At 42.2% G+C, this 16,593-nt stretch overlaps 2 protein-coding genes across 2 annotated transcripts; one reads left to right on the forward strand and one right to left on the reverse strand.

Annotated features, from left to right (window-relative positions):
* Window positions 1-358: 358 nt before the first annotated feature.
* On the reverse strand, window positions 359-7,198 carry LOC124679231 (dual specificity protein kinase YAK1 homolog). The gene is made up of 18 exons (XM_047215029.1): window positions 6,989-7,198; window positions 6,090-6,289; window positions 5,530-5,683; window positions 5,341-5,450; window positions 5,183-5,252; window positions 5,027-5,109; window positions 4,848-4,929; window positions 4,709-4,749; window positions 4,449-4,571; window positions 4,131-4,275; window positions 3,939-4,038; window positions 3,268-3,356; window positions 2,875-2,949; window positions 2,305-2,394; window positions 1,424-2,196; window positions 1,188-1,346; window positions 710-966; window positions 359-627 (listed from the first exon to the last, which is right to left on the reverse strand). Exons 1-18 carry the CDS (start codon window positions 7,181-7,183, stop codon window positions 548-550), a joined length of 2,826 nt encoding a protein of 941 aa, XP_047070985.1. The 5' UTR covers window positions 7,184-7,198; the 3' UTR covers window positions 359-547.
* A 5,298-nt stretch (window positions 7,199-12,496) lies between these two features.
* LOC124676517 (probable protein-S-isoprenylcysteine O-methyltransferase) lies at window positions 12,497-16,593 on the forward strand. The gene is made up of 5 exons (XM_047212560.1): window positions 12,497-12,787; window positions 14,524-14,767; window positions 14,943-15,071; window positions 15,229-15,337; window positions 16,195-16,593. Exons 1-4 carry the CDS (start codon window positions 12,574-12,576, stop codon window positions 15,317-15,319), a joined length of 678 nt encoding a protein of 225 aa, XP_047068516.1. The 5' UTR covers window positions 12,497-12,573; the 3' UTR covers window positions 15,320-15,337; window positions 16,195-16,593.

The following is a 16,593-nucleotide window of genomic DNA, read 5'->3' on the forward strand; positions in this document are numbered from 1 at the left end:
TTTGAACAATATAAAATAGACAAATTTCTGACAGTTAATGGAAGTAAATTAGTATTAAAATAGTGTATCCTTTTGTCAGAAATTTGTTTTTTTATTTCCTAAAATTTAAAGTATTTTTTACCGGGACTTTTTTGCATACACTTCTCATGAACATATCTATCTACATATTTAACGTCACAATTTTTAAAAACATAAAAGGGTGAAATTTTAAAAATTTCAAAAAACTGAAAGTGGAGGGAGCACTGGCACCCATGTGCACCAAATTCCTGTCCACAGTTATAAAAAAAATATATAATCTGTGAAAATCTTGTGACTAGGCAGCCGTGAGCCTGGGCTCCCGAGGATCCAAAAGTTGCACTAGGTGAACACAGACAATGCTGTAACGACCGATTGTATTATATATGAGTTCTCAACTGTCTTCACAATGGAGGACCCAATGGGGCAATGCAAATACAACATTGCAGGAAAGAAAAATCAATAGCCAGAGTCGATTCCACCCGTACAAATAATTTATCCTGGCAATGAATGGCAGTGCTCTGAGTCCACACTAAACTATGCTCCCATAGTCTTTCCTTGGAAGGGACGAGGGTAAACCGCCTGTCGTAAACGAATGCACACCTGTTCCTCCTGCAAATTGGGACAGCATGGTTAATGATACCAAAAAAAAAAAGGTGTTTCTCCGATCTGCTAAAAGAGTGAGTAAAATTACCCCAGGGCATTCCCTCACCCACGCCATAGGGAGGAGGCCATGCCGGCTGCCCACTTTGATGACTCCCCATTGGCGGTCGCATGTGACTGTTAGTGGTTGCCTGACTGTATCTCGGTTGAAGAAATTGATGTCCATGGCGACCGCGGAGACTTTGCTGAGCATAATTCGGGGGTGTGTAACCACCATAGATGATTGGAACAGTAGGGCGAGTGCCCCTTCCAAGTGAGGATGAGGGGAGTTGTTGATCCCCTCTGTAGCTGAGAAGCAAAACACAAGTAATTTACTTGGCATAACTTTATGAAGGAGCAGATCATATGAGGTGGTTTTGTCGTGTCCTAGTCTCAAACACAAAAGACCAAATCTCTTGAAGCAAAACAACTAAGAAGGGAAGCATAGCAACTAAGAAGGGCATCTCAAAATATTATGTCAGGTGGGTTCTTGTTTCAAGGAAAACTTATCAGAAGGTAGAACGTGATACCTTTGGCCTGTCGGTAGAGGGTTTGAGCTTGCAAAGTTGTGGCTTTGGACACGGGTTGATCTGGCAGATCCGCCCGGCTGACCAGTTGCGTCCCTAAGATGGAGACTGCTGGTTAAATCAGCTGACAATGAATTGTCTTCTTGCAATAGTGACTCCTCGCTGCAAAATCGAACGGCGTAAACGTTAATATTCAGGCTATCTTTACAGGAAGCAACTTCAGCACACGTTTCCTTTACCTATAATCAGGATCCCAGTCAGAAGGATCTTGTGTTGATGGACCTGATGTATCTGGTATAATGTCAAATGAGGGCAAAGGTGGCACATTGTGTGAATGGAATGCTCGGGAAGACCCATGACTAGAAGAAGCCTCCAAGGTAAATCCACCTCCAGAAGCTATTTGCGGTCTCCAACTAGAATGACCAGAACTAGGTAAGGAGTGCTGAGAGTAGCCAGCGTGTCCACGAATATAGGCATCAGAGTGACTAAAACTGACACCATCCCCATGTCGTCCTTGTCCATGCTGAGATGCAAATTCATGTGGCGGCATCGGCATGTTCTTCCTGTTGCTGTACTGGCCTACTGGTGCAGCTTTTCCCAATGGAGAGCCATGAATGCTTCCACTCGCAGGAGAACCAGAACCATGCTTCCCAGTAGAATTAGCTGGGATGTGCATCTGGTAGTTTGGTGGGGTAAACTGAGATGGACTGGTACCAAGGGACATAGGCCCCATACCTCCAGGGCTTAACCGAATGCCTCTATCATATGAGATACGAGGTCTCAGTCTGATATCTGGACTAGAGCCAACATGTGGAAACCCAGAAGGACCTACTGGTGAGTAATACATGTTGACATTATTAACATCACCATAGCTTCCATAGCTGCTAGCAGGACCTGCATTGCCAGCATAGCTACCATGGCTACCAAAGCTTCCATAACTACTCCCATAAGAAAAGGGCATTCTTGGATGATAGGGGTTATTAGGAGGTAGACATCTGTTCGCACTTCCAATCTAATTATTTATCAAAACACAGGACATTTCAGTTAGAGGGGTGAATAAAAAGACGATATAAGATTATTAATCCTGCAATTCAACTCAGGAGCAGCACACGAGTATCACCTGGGGAGAAAGATCTGCAGGAGAAAGACCTGCAGCTAACCAGTGCCCTCCTCCTGGATTGTGATCAACTGCTGCAGCATGAGCAACAGGCTACAAGACAAACCGAAAACAAGATAGGTTTGAGAGAAAAAAATGACTAAATGAATGTGTTCAAAATCTCAAATTAAACCATGCTTTAATAAAGCTACAAAGCTATCTTATATCTACCAAGCGATGCACAAGGCAATCGAATACTCGTCCTGCAGAATAACACTCTCCTGTACAAAGGGGGGCATTTTACCTATTGAAAGGTGTGTCTATTAGTGTATAAGGGAGAGAGAGGAAACTGTGTTAATTATCTGTGGTCCACGGTTCATTATCCCCAAAAAGGGAATATACCAAAAAAAAATCAAGACATAGTAATAAGTTTATTGTCACTGACTAATCTTATTTTTATGAAGCAACTGCATATACTTGTTACTCCTCCTAAGATAATTTTAATCCAAAAGCAAAAGCATATCATCTAGTGTAATTTCATTTCCTTCTTTAAGAAGGACGAAGTTAAGACACTTGAAATAAAACTAAACTCACAATTCTTGGAGTCTCAGAGACAGGCTTATATGGACCAGTGAAAGGTTCGCCTGTAATGAATGGATGGCCAGACGCCTGAAACAGGATTTAGTACAAATAAGTCCTTCTATATGGATCTGAATAATTTGAGATCACAAACTTGTATCTAAGAAGAATGATTTTGTGTTCATAAGTGCAAACCTAGTCAAAACATATATTCTGATAAAAAAAAATGATGATTCATCAACTTAACTTCATGTAGACTCGAATGAGATAAGAGTATATTAACATGAAGGCTCGAACTTTACAACAAAGGACAAGGCAATATAATTGCACAACTAGCATGAGACATGAAGGCTCGAACTTTACAACAAAGGACAAGGCAATATAATTGCACAACTAGCATGAGAATACCTGAAATGGCGACCATCGCTTATTTGGATCGAATTCAAGAAGCCCCCTCAAGAAATCAACTAATACCGAGCGATCTGCCTTTTCTGTCTCTGAATCAAAATGCAACACCTGAGAACATAATATCAAAGTTGCAAGTTGTAGTATTCTAAGAGCTCAATTGTTCAGATTCAAGCTAGCCGTTTCATTATTATGATTATAAGTGTGATTTTCTTACAAAAAATGCAAATCCCAAATTGAAGCAAATACTCAATTGATGTCTATACTCAACAATCCATAGTAAGGAGCTACCATAGCAACGCCCAACTATAACAAGATATCCTTATAAGATCAAAATACAATGCTTTGAAAGAAAAATGTGAAATTACAACTCAAAATGACACCAGCATTAGCTCAGATATGGAAAATTCTACGGCAATATTCATGAAGGCCGGCAAAACTATAATATTCCCAAATTACTTTTGAGCAAAAATACATATTATTTTCAAAATCTGATCATACAGATAATGGTAGTCAAAGTCTCAAGAGTTTGACGGAGGTTGAAGAGTGACATGGTTTTGCAAACTGGGGGGAGTATCAACAAGTACACATGAATGGTCTTAGCCTATTCTAAAACAAGAGCTGAACCAGAATCTTATTCATCAAAGAACTAAAGAGGCAACAAAAAGACTAACCTGACAATTCTGTATTGTCCCAAGGATAGGTAAATATTAGCTGGTCCAACCTTTGCTGAGGGAAGTACCATTTCCCTAATATCGGTCTTGTTGCCCCCCTCTAATATTTGGTATAGATAATGAGGCAGTGGATTAAGACAGTCTAGAATACAAAAGAAATAGATGTTTCTTGTGAAATATCAAGAAACTTACCCCCTCAACCTCCTCTTCACTTAACATTCTGTATGCAGTGCTAGGGCTTTCGTGTGACCTGATACCCGGATTAATGTTTCCAAGAGGTTTAAAAAATCTACCAGTATTTTTAGCTCCCCTTAGCAAGTCATCTGGTGGTTGCCCCCTAAAAAGTTTATTCAAGGAACAACAGAAAAAGAATACAATCATTATAATATGGTGATCAGAGGAGCTAAAGAAGTGCAGGATTAACTTTTTTAACCCAATCAAGGCATCTGATTTAGCATGCTGACATGTACTTGATACAACTAGAAGATAAATTATAGGTACAGGACTTACCCGAGAATCTTTAGCATACGCTTAAGCACATCATATTCTGATGCTCCAGGAAATAGCGGTAGCCCTATAAACAGTTCAGCAACTATGCAACCGAATGACCACATATCTATTGCAGTAGTATACCTGTCACTGTTAAGGTCCACATAATTTGGAAAGGAAAAAAAGGATACACTTCATCAAAGAAGTGCATTAAAGAAAATGGTGCGCAATATGCTTATGGTGAATGATATGCAACAACTTCCCATGTATATATAGGATACGGATAGCCGAGCAGAACTTCTGGAGACCTGTAATAGCGGCTCTAGCAAAAAAGAAAGGATCGAGGTCTTATTTTAAAATAACCATCACTACTTAAATAAGAAAAAAAAGAGAAATGGTGTTAGAGAAGCTCCAAAAAACCTGAATGTATGAGTACACAGTTTTACCCTCCATGCATGCTGATCCAAAATCGATAACTTTCACTGCTGCAGCTGTCTTGGCACTGTAAATTCAACGTACAACCATCAAGCCAGTTTGCCTGGGAAAATAGCATCGAATATCTAATATTGAAAAATTCAATACTGATAGAGGCTACTCACGTTGGGGCTAAGAGGATATTTTCCGGTTTTAGATCACAGTGAATGATGCCACCATCTCTCATCACAATCATGGCATCCAATATCTGAAAACATAACACCAGATCAGGTAACAAGTACAAGTTACTAGTTAATGGGAAATATAGAATGAGACCATACCTGTTTTGAGAAGGCTTGTACATATTTCACTTTCAGACCTCTTAAATGATTCCTTTTTAACAGCTCATACCTATAATGTTGAAGTTTATAGTGAAGTCTAAACAAAGGTAAAAAGGAGTGAACCTACTAGTGAATAAGTTCTGAATAAGTTAACTCACAGGTTTTGACCAAGCATTTCAAAGGCAATACACAGATGATTTTGGAATGTGAGATAATCTAGCATTCTGACAATGTTATGCTGATCATCAGGATCAAATTTCTGATTTAGCTGCAAAGATATACATAATTATAATGGTGAGCTATGGAATATATAAAGAAAGTGGAAGTTCCTAATAAACTGTCAATACCGTTCTTAAGAGTGAAACCTCCACGATCGCCTGCTGATAAAATGCAGGCTGGTTTTTTATAACCTTCACAGCAACATAGTCGTTAGTTTCGGTGTCCCAGCATTTCACAACTTGGCCAAACGTGCCTTGACCAAGCATTTCCTTGACAATGAATCTGAGTACCAAAATGAGAAAGAGTTACAGTTCAATGATATGCTAGTCATGCTCAGCTTCAGCTTTGCTGACTCGGAACAGGAAATGGTGAGACAATGCGCTGGTTTATTAACTGAACTTCTGGCATGTCATTAAAATTGGAAATGCCAGTTCATCTACCTTAAATGCGTATAAGTACAAACTCTGAGTACTTCTCAAAAGACATGCAATAGGGAAGGTCAAGAATCGATATATCTGTTTATTGATCACTGATCAGGATGCATAATGCCAATTTCATATGATTGATTCTGGGGGAATAATTCAGTCCGCTAATTTGTCCGATAACAGCACAACCACTGAAAATATGGACTGGAAGACGAAACAGAGCAAATGGGCATATCGAACAACAAGTCTGAGGAAACAATTACCTTCGGTTTGATGTCTCGTTGAGCAATTCCTGGTTGACAAACAATATAAGGTCCCAGTATTTATTATCGACTCCATTATTGTGGACTGGGGTCGAAGGATGCGTTAGAAAGCGCTTTGGGTTTAGCGCCTCTGAGTACTTAAACTCTGGGTGGCATCTTTCAAAAGTTTGAATGATGTCTGCCGTCAGCCTCACAACAAACTGCATGGTAATAAGTGTCAGCTGAATGACAAAAAAGCATAACGAACAAGTGAGAGAGAAATTTTGTGTCTTGATGCGGTGTACCGAGTTGTTTACAGTGCTGAGTAAAAACTAGTAAGGCCCGCTTGGAATATCGGTTTTAGTTTCCCTCCCGAAATATCTACTGCCGTGTTTTGTTGTGCCCCTGGATTTATAGGGGTACCTCAACCGGTCCGTGAAACTTTCCAGATTCACTATGCAAGACATGCGTGGGGGGGAATCGTAGCAACGAAAATTACAACGAACCAAGAATGTTTGTTCCGGTGTTGTTTGATAATGCAGGGGTTGTCTTGTTGAAATACACATCAAACTTGCAAAAAATCGCCTACAGCATTTGCTTAGCTGAACATGCTAAAGTGGCTAAAATGAATATCGTATCTAGGAACATTCTTAGTCGATACAACTCGCTAAATTAGTTTGCTATGTAAAAAAGGGAAATTTCCCTGTTTGTGAGCTCCATTCAATTTTACTACTCAACAAGTAGTACAATACATGAGCCTACAAACTTGACAGGCAACAAGAGCGTCCTCCAAGCTAGTAGTAAAAAGAGCAAACCAGCAGCAATTGCAAGGGACTATCAGTATGTCGATCAATCAGAAGCTACACCAGCACAAGCAAGCTGAATTCAGCTAGTACATCAAAGAGGTAAATGAGGCTTACCGGCTTCCTCTTGACGCCGTGGAGTTTGCTTACGCGCGGGGCAACACCGCTGCCCGCCGCCCGAGGGGCCGCCTTAGGCGCCGCCCCTCGCGTAGCGGTGGCGCCCACGAAGCGGCGGAACACCGTGGCCCCGCTGGGCGTCCACGGCGGCGGCGGCGGCGCCGCGTCCTCCTCCTGCCTGCCGCTCCCCTCCATCGGGGCGGGGCCAAAGCTACTCCGCCGCGCGGGGAGATCTCGCGGCCGACGTCCACCACCACGCGCCCCCGAACCCGAACCCGAAGCCGACCCTGGTAGCAGCCGAGCGGCGGCGGCCTGAGGAATCCAGCTCCATCCCTATGCGGCGGCCATCGCGATCCTCCGGCGCGACGATGGTAGATGGGGCTGGCAATTCTGCGGTCGGATGATTGGGGACGGATTGGCTAGGGTTTTGTATCACGATTGAGGCGAGGTAAATTCGCGGATAAAGATTAAAGAGCAGTGGTGGTGGTGGACTCCGGATTTGGGTTGGAGCTCTCCCCCGAATCGGCGGCGCGACGAGTCGAATTGGGATTCGGGGGCGACCTAGGGCTGGCTCAATCCGGACTCCCCCTCCCTTCCGGAATTTGCTTCGTCTTCCTCCGCCTCTCGGCTAGTATATTTTCTCTTTTCTTTCCGCGTGGAAAAAGGGACATACGCTCTCGATTAGTTGCTGCTGATGGAGTAATTAAGGGGAGGATAACACCAACCTTTGCCCCACAAAGCCAGCTATTTCCGTGTTTGTTACTACTACTATCTCATCTCATCCTAGGCATCCCTTCCGGTTATTCTATTCCCCGCTGACTGCGCCGCCGTTGTTTTACCTGCGGGACGTGTCGGCGTCTGCGCGTGGGCCAGACGTGTCAGTGGTCAGATCAGGAGATTGCGTGCTGCATCCGACGGCGGGGAGACCGGGCACGCTCGGGAACGGACGGCTGGATGCGTCCGGAAGAAGGGTGAAGGGAGGGACCACGTGACAGGTCATGGTGTCCCGTGTCAATGTCGTGCACGGTATAGGAGGCCGCCACCACCCCGTTTTGTATTCTTCCCTGAAACTGTCTAGGTGACGTTGTGAATTGTCGCGTCAAACGATACCGTGCACATTTTCCCCCTTCCAGGTGGCGCGCATACACGACCATTCCATCACTATATCCATTGCTCCACGCGAGGTTTTTTTTTATAAAACATAAACGTACTACTCTTTATTCATTCGAAATAGAAGTTACATCGTTGGCTACAAAAGGTACAATAGGAATTTGCTCCACGCGAGGTTTATGCTCCCTAGGGGTGTAAAGGGATCAGACCGGATTTTACTCGTACCATATTCTTTACCAATATTTTTGTCGGTTTCGGATCGGAGCGGGTATTGACCGGTTTCGGATTCGAATGTAGATATATCGGACTACGGATTCGAATCGAAAACGGGGAATCGGACCGGAAATAAACATAGTCGGGTATATACTAGTCGGATATATACTCTCTCATAGGTAGATAGTTATAGTCCTTGTAAATCTTGAGAGAGATTTAAACTTTCGGTCTTGTGTCTTTAAGAAAAAGAGACACGATGTATGCTAAACTCAAGAATTGATAGAATCTAGAGCCAAACATGCCTGCCAAATGATTTGGTAACTCAATAGCTACTAATTAACCTTGTGAATTGGTATTGGCATTTGACTCAAAAATCGGATTATTCAGTTTTAAACCTTCGAATTATCCTGCTTAAATTTAGGATAATCTATATCCATCCGGAGCACCACTTCGAAATCGAGTATCCTTATCTGCCCCGTTATTTAAAATCGGATATAGATACCTTAAAACGTACTCGGGGCCGATTTCAGTGTGAAAATTATGCTATCCGTTTACACCTCTAATGCTCCCACATTCCAATTTAAATTTGACAAAACTTTTAGTGTATAGATATATTTATGTCAAGATAAAGCCAGATCGATTAATTAACCTTCTTTTTAATATTAAATGTTGCAGATTTATCTAAATAGATCGACATATATCTGTGTACTAAAATGCGTCTAGGTACATGTGTATTTAAACAAGTCATGTTAATATAAACGGAGGAATTCTATCTCAACTACACGTCTAGAACAAAGTGGACCTACGAATTAAAAAAAATGGCCAGGGCCCATGATGGCATGCCTTTTTCCACGCGTAATGGAAAGTTTTTCGGTACTAAAATATCGCCCAGCTTCAGATTACAACCTTTTAACCTAATGCACCAACAGTCGGGTCGTGCGTATTCGAATATCGCACGCATATTGTAGCAACCCTCATGCTCCGTATCTTAGTCGATCACTCATTTGCTCTTTCATTCTCATTTTCTCCCTCTCCACTCTTCTTCTGCAAAGGCTACACTGTCGACTGTCTTGACTTAGGATCCCAATTGTTGATTAGTCGAGATTTTAGATTTGTGATTAGGTCCATGATAACAACTCCAAATGATAACCTATAGAAACTTTGGGCGTGCGATACCGTGCACATTTTCCCCCTTCCAGGTGGCGTGCGTACACGACCATTCCATCACTATATCCATTGGTCCACGCTAGGTTTATGCGCCCTATGGGTGTAAACGGTTCGAATCGGACCGGATTTTGCTCATACCATACTCTTTAATACTATATTTGTCGGTTTTGGATTTGATCGGATATTGACCGGTTTCGGATTCAAATGCAGATATATCGGACTGCGGATTCGAATCGAAAACGGGTGGACTCGGGCCGGAAATAAACATAGTCGGATAAATACTCTCATGGCTAGATAGTTACAGTTCTTGTAAATCTTGAGAGGGATTTAAAATTTCGGAATTGTTAACTTAGGATCTGAATTGTTGATTATTTGAGATTTGAGATTTGTGATAAGGTCCATGACAACAACTCCAAATGATAACCTATAGAAACTTTGAGACTTTAAGAGTATATTTGTCTAGTTGAATATCCAATATCACTATAATGGTGGTTTTAACACCTATAGGTAGAAGTTGACAATAAATTTGATAGTCATGGAGCTAAGTATGTCACTATAATGGTGTTGTTATTACCTGACGATTTCATGCCTTCAAGAGTCATAAATGGGTTTCGCCACGACGTTATTAGTATATAATGGTACGACGCCATGCTTTCTAATGTGAATAAGTCCTTGTAACTTTATCAATTAGTAGTTCTTACTCTCCTTTTAAAATTTCACAAGTTCCATTTTGGGTGTCTGAATAAGCATTTGGAAATCTAGAATGTTATTATTATCTAGTGAGCAATTACTTATCATATTTCATTTTAGCTTATGTGCTTCTAAAGTGTTATGAATGTGCAGTTATCGATTTAGTACTTATATTTTTAATTGTACATATTTCTAAATATGCCATTTGATTCTCATTTTTTCGCTTAGCTTATGGTTCGCTCATGCTCCTTTCTTTTCATAACTCCATCGTCGTTGTAGTAGATCATATTGACATTTTTATTTTGGAATTTTAAAGATGAAATCTAAGACCGAGAAAACCCTAAACATAACTAAGCATGTCATAGCAAAGTCTGCAAAATAGAAGGATAATACATGTATTTATTTAGAGTACATATTATTACTCGAGCAGTCGACAATAAAAAATAAAAAAATTAGGCAGCTATATTTAAAAGAGTTATTACAATTACTTTTTTTAGAACACGTTATTACAACTACTAATACCAATATTTTAAGATGACAAATGAATAAATATGTTTTTTTACGAACAGGAGAAGCTTTATTGCACAATGTTTATGGGTATACAAAAATGACCCCGTGGATCCAAAAGCCAAACATGACGCCCAACCTCTAAAGTGGTAGCCATCCTAGCTATCATGTGAGCTTCCCCATTTGCTTCCCTCTGTCCGTGACCATATTTGGTCGCCTAAAACGATACTCGACGCTGCTTTATGTCTCGCAGAATCATGTAGTAGTAGCCTTTATAATACTTAGCTTTAATGTCATGGATGACATTCAGACAATCAGATGCTATCATAAGCTTTCTGTTAGTTTAGGTCTTTCGCTCACGGGTACGCCTCCAGCATGGTTTACCTGGGTTGGCAACTGCCAATGCTCTAAGAAGGCAAGAACCTTCCACGCTCGTCGCGACAAACTGCACCAACAACCCCTTTAACACACGACTTCGCTACGACACCATCCATGTTGATCTTGCAGAACAATGGCGTACCTATGAAGGAGTCAGGGGGCCACCGCCCCCCCCCCCCGAGTCCATGGACATTTGCCCAAACGCCGCCACTGTTGCAGAAACCTACATTTGGTGCCAGCCACTTAGTATCTTTATTTCTGATCGCCCCTAGTTTGGTAGGTTCTTTCTTCTCCCACTCAATCTCACTAATATTTTAAGATGACAAATGAACAAACACTTTGTTTGGTTGCAATGAATTGAGGCTGAAAATGGGGAATTGGAATTCGGGCCTCTAATTTCGTTGTTTGGATGCGTGTGGAATATGGGTATGGAAACCGAGTTCAATTCCATCCCCGCACTCGCCCGGGGCGTTTCTATCGTTGGCTAATTCGGAGGTTCCGAGCTCCGTATTTCCTTGGAATCGTACGAAGCGGTACGCGAGTAACACGAGCCTCCTGCCGAGCGACCTGGCGGTGGCGCAACTACCTCCAGTTCCCTGACTCTCCTGGTCGTTCCCATCGTCCTCCGATCGACGGCCCACTCCGGCGGTAGCTTCTGGCCTTCTCCCTTTTCCGTCTCCCTCCTCTAGCATCCCTAACCCTACGATATCTTTGATGCGATTGTCCTCTCCATCTACGATATCTTTGATGCGATTGTGCAGCCGGACGTGTGTCTCTCCAGCAGCTTAGTTGAAGCCGCAGTTTGATTTAATTTCTGCTTCTTCTCGTGAGTCGTGAGATCTGGAGTATGTGTAATTTGATGCTGCTGTTGCTTACTATTTTTTCACTAATGTTCTTGTAGGCCTGAAGATTAATTCTGCCTTCAAGCATCATTTGAAAATTCTAGTTACTCCTCATTTTTATCTTATTGACATATAATTGATTGGATATATGCAAATATTGTCCAGAATTTATTATGATACATGTAGAACACAGGAAAAGCTTCGAACTCACATAAATATGTAATTCCAAACTCTGACCATCCAAACATGATTTGGAATCGGTGCTGCATTCAGATTCCATGAGCCGATTCAACGAACAACCAAACAACACAATTGGAATTCATGCCCAATTCAGTTTCCTTGTTGTTTTGGTATTCCACTCCAATTCAATTCCAAAGCTCAATTACGTGCATCCAAACACAGCGAAAGATTTTTTCTCGAGAGAAACAAATGAACAAAGATGTGAGAGGTGGATTTGGATAACAGGCCCTTGGGCCGAAAGCTCTGGTATCATGGAAAGTAGGCCATACATCCCTCACAAAGGCCGACTCGTAGCCCTATTCGGCCCACTCGACGTCCCAGTATCTCCTCTCTCTCTGACTCTCTCCCGTCGGCCCGACAGCATCCTCGCCTCGCGTCGCCATGGCCGCCCCAAGCTTTCCCCGTACCAGTCCAGGTCCCTAGCAAAAAAGCTTCCGCATGCGGCATCTCCTCCTCCCGGCACCTCGCCAAGCATCTACCCCCACTGCCCAAGCCCTCACCCACAGCGCAAGCTCCGGCCTCCAGATCCCCGCTCTGCCCATGGCGGCGCGGGCGCAGGCGTGGCAGTTCGCCGCCGCCCTGGTCTTCTTCCACGGCTCCGAGTACGTCCTCGCCGCCGCCTTCCACGGCCACCGCAACGTCACCGCCACCTGTGAGTGTGCTGTCTCTTCGTTCCCCTCTTGCAATTCATTAATTCAAGACGGTGGTTGTGAAAATTGTCTAGATACCAGTATTATTGGAGAAAGTGTTGTGTTACCGAAGCATGTCTTTTGTATGCTTAGATTTTAGTTTTATAGTTCATGATACGCGATAATGCGAAACACATATATGGGGTCACAAGGATGCCAAATGCGTCGCCCCAACTGATCCAATTGAATTGTTGCTGATTTGGTCTGTTCAGATAGTTGAGATTGCTTAGGACTTCAGTGGTATTGGCAGAATGCTTACTTTGGCATTTTCCTTAGTTGTATAAAACTAGGTGCCTCAGCAAATTTTCACTTCAGCATTGAGATGGAAAATACCCATAATACACCTGTGCTGACCGATCTGTTGCGATTGTGAGATTCTGTTTAGTTTAGCACTTCAACCGAAACGAGCTACCATGTGCTATACTTCCATGAATTTAGGGGAGAAGAAAAGAACAAGTATCAATTGACTGACATCAAGGTTGACGCGAAACTCCCACACCAGAAAGTACAATTTGAGCGCCTCTGTAGGGTAACTTTTTACAAACAAAACCGGAAGTTGATTAATTAATGGCAAGTGCTGAGCATCCCACCGGGGGATAATTCCCCCTATCCCCCACCTCCAGAGAGCGACACGTGTCCAATTCCCTTCAGTCTCACACCCCAATCCCGCAATTGCTTCATTGAAGCAGAAACCCCCCGTTCGCAGCAAAAAAAAAAGCGTAACAAAAACATCCTGGCCATCATCCGCTTGAAGTGCCCCGTCGGACAATAAAAGTCCGGCGAGACCTCTCCGGCAGCACCGCCTGCAGCATGTCGACTCTGGCTAGCAGCACCGCCGCCGAACGACGGTAGCATCACCGCCCACGTCGCATATGGGAGCAGCGCCAGCAGCCAGGAACCTTGTCGGTGGACGGGAACCACGCCAGTGGCCGGGAACCGCTCCGGCGCACAGAAGCTGCGCCGGCGGACGGGAACAGCGTGCTTGCCTGCGACGGGGAGAAGGGGGCGGTGATGCTACCAGAACGGAGCGGTGTTGGAAGGAAGGAGAGAGGGAGGCAGGGAGGACGAAAGGAGAACGAGTGGAGAACAGCCAAACAAGGGCGATAAGGTTGCTGGTGCTGGGCCCCACCCGTCGATGTGTCCCGCGGGAGGGCCGCGTCGCATGCGATCCCCCGAATGGATACGGGCATTTTCCTTTATTAATTGCTTCATAAGCCATTATAAATGTCTTTAATTGTATTATTATTTGAATTAGGGAATGAAATAGTTATTTGAACTTTGTTTATGCAACTTGCATCCTGTTAGCTCAGTTGACCTTGAATCTATTAGTAGCTCACCGCTAAGAAAAAAAAACAGGGACACGGTTTCTGATTGTTGTTTTTTCTGAAACTCTGTACTGCTTTTCTTATTGGGATGACTATTCAGTAGCAGCGTTTGAAAAGTTTAACTGTTTTTTTTTTCTGGAAACGGAATGTACGATGCACCATATAACATATAACAAAAGGAAAATTTGCTTCGATTTACCGCAGCTTATCAGATGGACAAATAAGAGGCTAAACAGAATTTATAAGAACAATAACAGGCATATATTGGCGACTGCTACTTTATTTCCTTGTATTCTTTCTTAACTACCTAGTTCTAATATTTACAACTTACTGTGTGGCTGTATTGTGAAATAATTAAGGTCCTTTTGATGCAGCGCTTCTTATCAGCAAGCAGTATGTTTTGGCAATGAGTTTTGCAATGCTAGAACACCTGACAGAAGGCTTTCTTTTCCCAGAACTAAAGGGTTATCAGTTTGTCAGTAATATTGGCCTTTTAATGGTGCTTGTTGGTGAAATTATTCGTAAAATCGCTGTCATCACAGCTGGACGCGCATTTACACATGTCATAAGGATTCATTATGAAGACCAGCATCAGTTGATAACTCATGGTGTTTATAGGTAATTGTTCATGTACTTATGCTGCATTACAACTTAACATAGTTCTTGAGTACTGTTGTTGCCTTTCTTTGCTTGAGTTCGAAGTTAAGCAAAAAAATGCAATATAGAAACATGATGTAATTATGCAAGACCACTTATGTGGCATCCTGGCTAAACTTTGTGCTTGATTCGACAGATTTATGCGGCATCCTGGCTATTTAGGCTTTCTTATGTGGGCCGTAGGAACACAGCTTATGCTGTGCAATCCAATATCTACAGTTGCATTTGCATTGGTGTTGTGGCGATTCTTTGCAAAGCGGATACCGTATCCTTCTAAAACAAATTCCTTACATCCTACTACTGGAGCGTTTTCATTAAATGATCCATTTAAGCTCCTTATTTTTCAGGATGTACCCTTTGATACCCTTGTGGATATAAATATTTTATACGTTTTTTCTTGTGATTCCTTCACTCAAGAGTAGGTATGAAGAATTTTTCTTGAGGCAGTTCTTTGGCGCACAATACGAAGAATATGCACAGAACGTGCACTCGGGGTTACCATTTATAAAATGAAAGTTTCGAACTTGCAAAGTATGTTATCAAGTCCTTACCTTTGAGCGTTTTATTCCATCCCATGTGTTTTGGACTAGCATGTTTAACAAACGGCTTGGTCACTTTCCTTTTAAATCTCCAATAATGAGGTTTTGTCACACTACACTGGTACATACCCGATCTGTAAGTAAGAAAGTTGTTTTTTAACTGTCATAATTTGTATATTCTGTTATATCCTGTAGTAGTTTGAATGTTTGATGTAATCTGCACATACTCTTTGTATTATAGAAATCTGCCTTACCACCTGTCTGTATGCAATAACCCCTAAAAGTTAAATTTTCACACTTAGAGTCCAATTTCTCGCTAGGTTGACTTTTGAGAATGTATTCGAGTGAATGGTCAAACTGCCTTGTGACATGGCCGCATGGGGTCTCACATCTTAGTTGCACATGAGTTCCTCAACATTCCTATTTGTTATGGATACCCCGTGGACAAAAAAGTTCATATTGACACATTTATTCAGGAGTCACAGTTTTTTTAAAAGATATTGTGCTTCCTTGAGTGGGGCCTTTGATTATATTCAAAATACTCTAGACATCTTTATGTCATACATATCTGAGAATCGCAAACCTGTAAGAAAATAGAAGGATTATTAGTTTATTACTAATATTGCAGACTGAAACAGAGGAATCTACTGATTACATTCAAAGAAATGAGTTGCTTATGTTGCCAATCCGTGAGATCATTAGCATGTCTTGAACCAACTAGTAATTTAAAGGTGTGGGTAACCTGTCTGTTTGAGGTTCATAAGTGAAAAACAAGCATATTTGTTCCTTCATAAAGCCAGTATGAGTATGGAGACTGAATACTAATGTGTCTCTCCCTTTTTGTTACAGGCGTGATTTCCTTACCACTGATATGTCAAAGCAAAGTACTTTACAATGTGGATTCAAGAGATAGTAAATGAAAGAGCTATGCCATGGATTTCAATACAATAGAAGACAAAATTGAAAAAAAAAATGAAGCAGATGGTCATTCCCCAGCTCTTTAATCTGGCCCGGATGCAAGTACTGCAGCACTAGTCATCTGATGTAAATGGTTCTCCTACAGCTAGTTTTGTGGAAGCTCTGCCGTTCATTAGATTCGAACTGGAACAGTTTCCTCTTTTGACGGTATTGCTGACTCGTTGTGTCAAACCTTTTTCCAACATGGTTGTATCGTGTTCCTAACGTGTATACTCTAGACTCCGCAATGCTTTGCTCCTGGAGATGAAAAGAAACTTCTCATTTGTTTCA

The sequence above is a fragment of the Lolium rigidum genome, chromosome 7 (assembly GCF_022539505.1).
Source record: "Lolium rigidum isolate FL_2022 chromosome 7, APGP_CSIRO_Lrig_0.1, whole genome shotgun sequence".
In the NCBI taxonomy this organism is placed as follows: Eukaryota; Viridiplantae; Streptophyta; class Magnoliopsida; order Poales; family Poaceae; genus Lolium; species Lolium rigidum.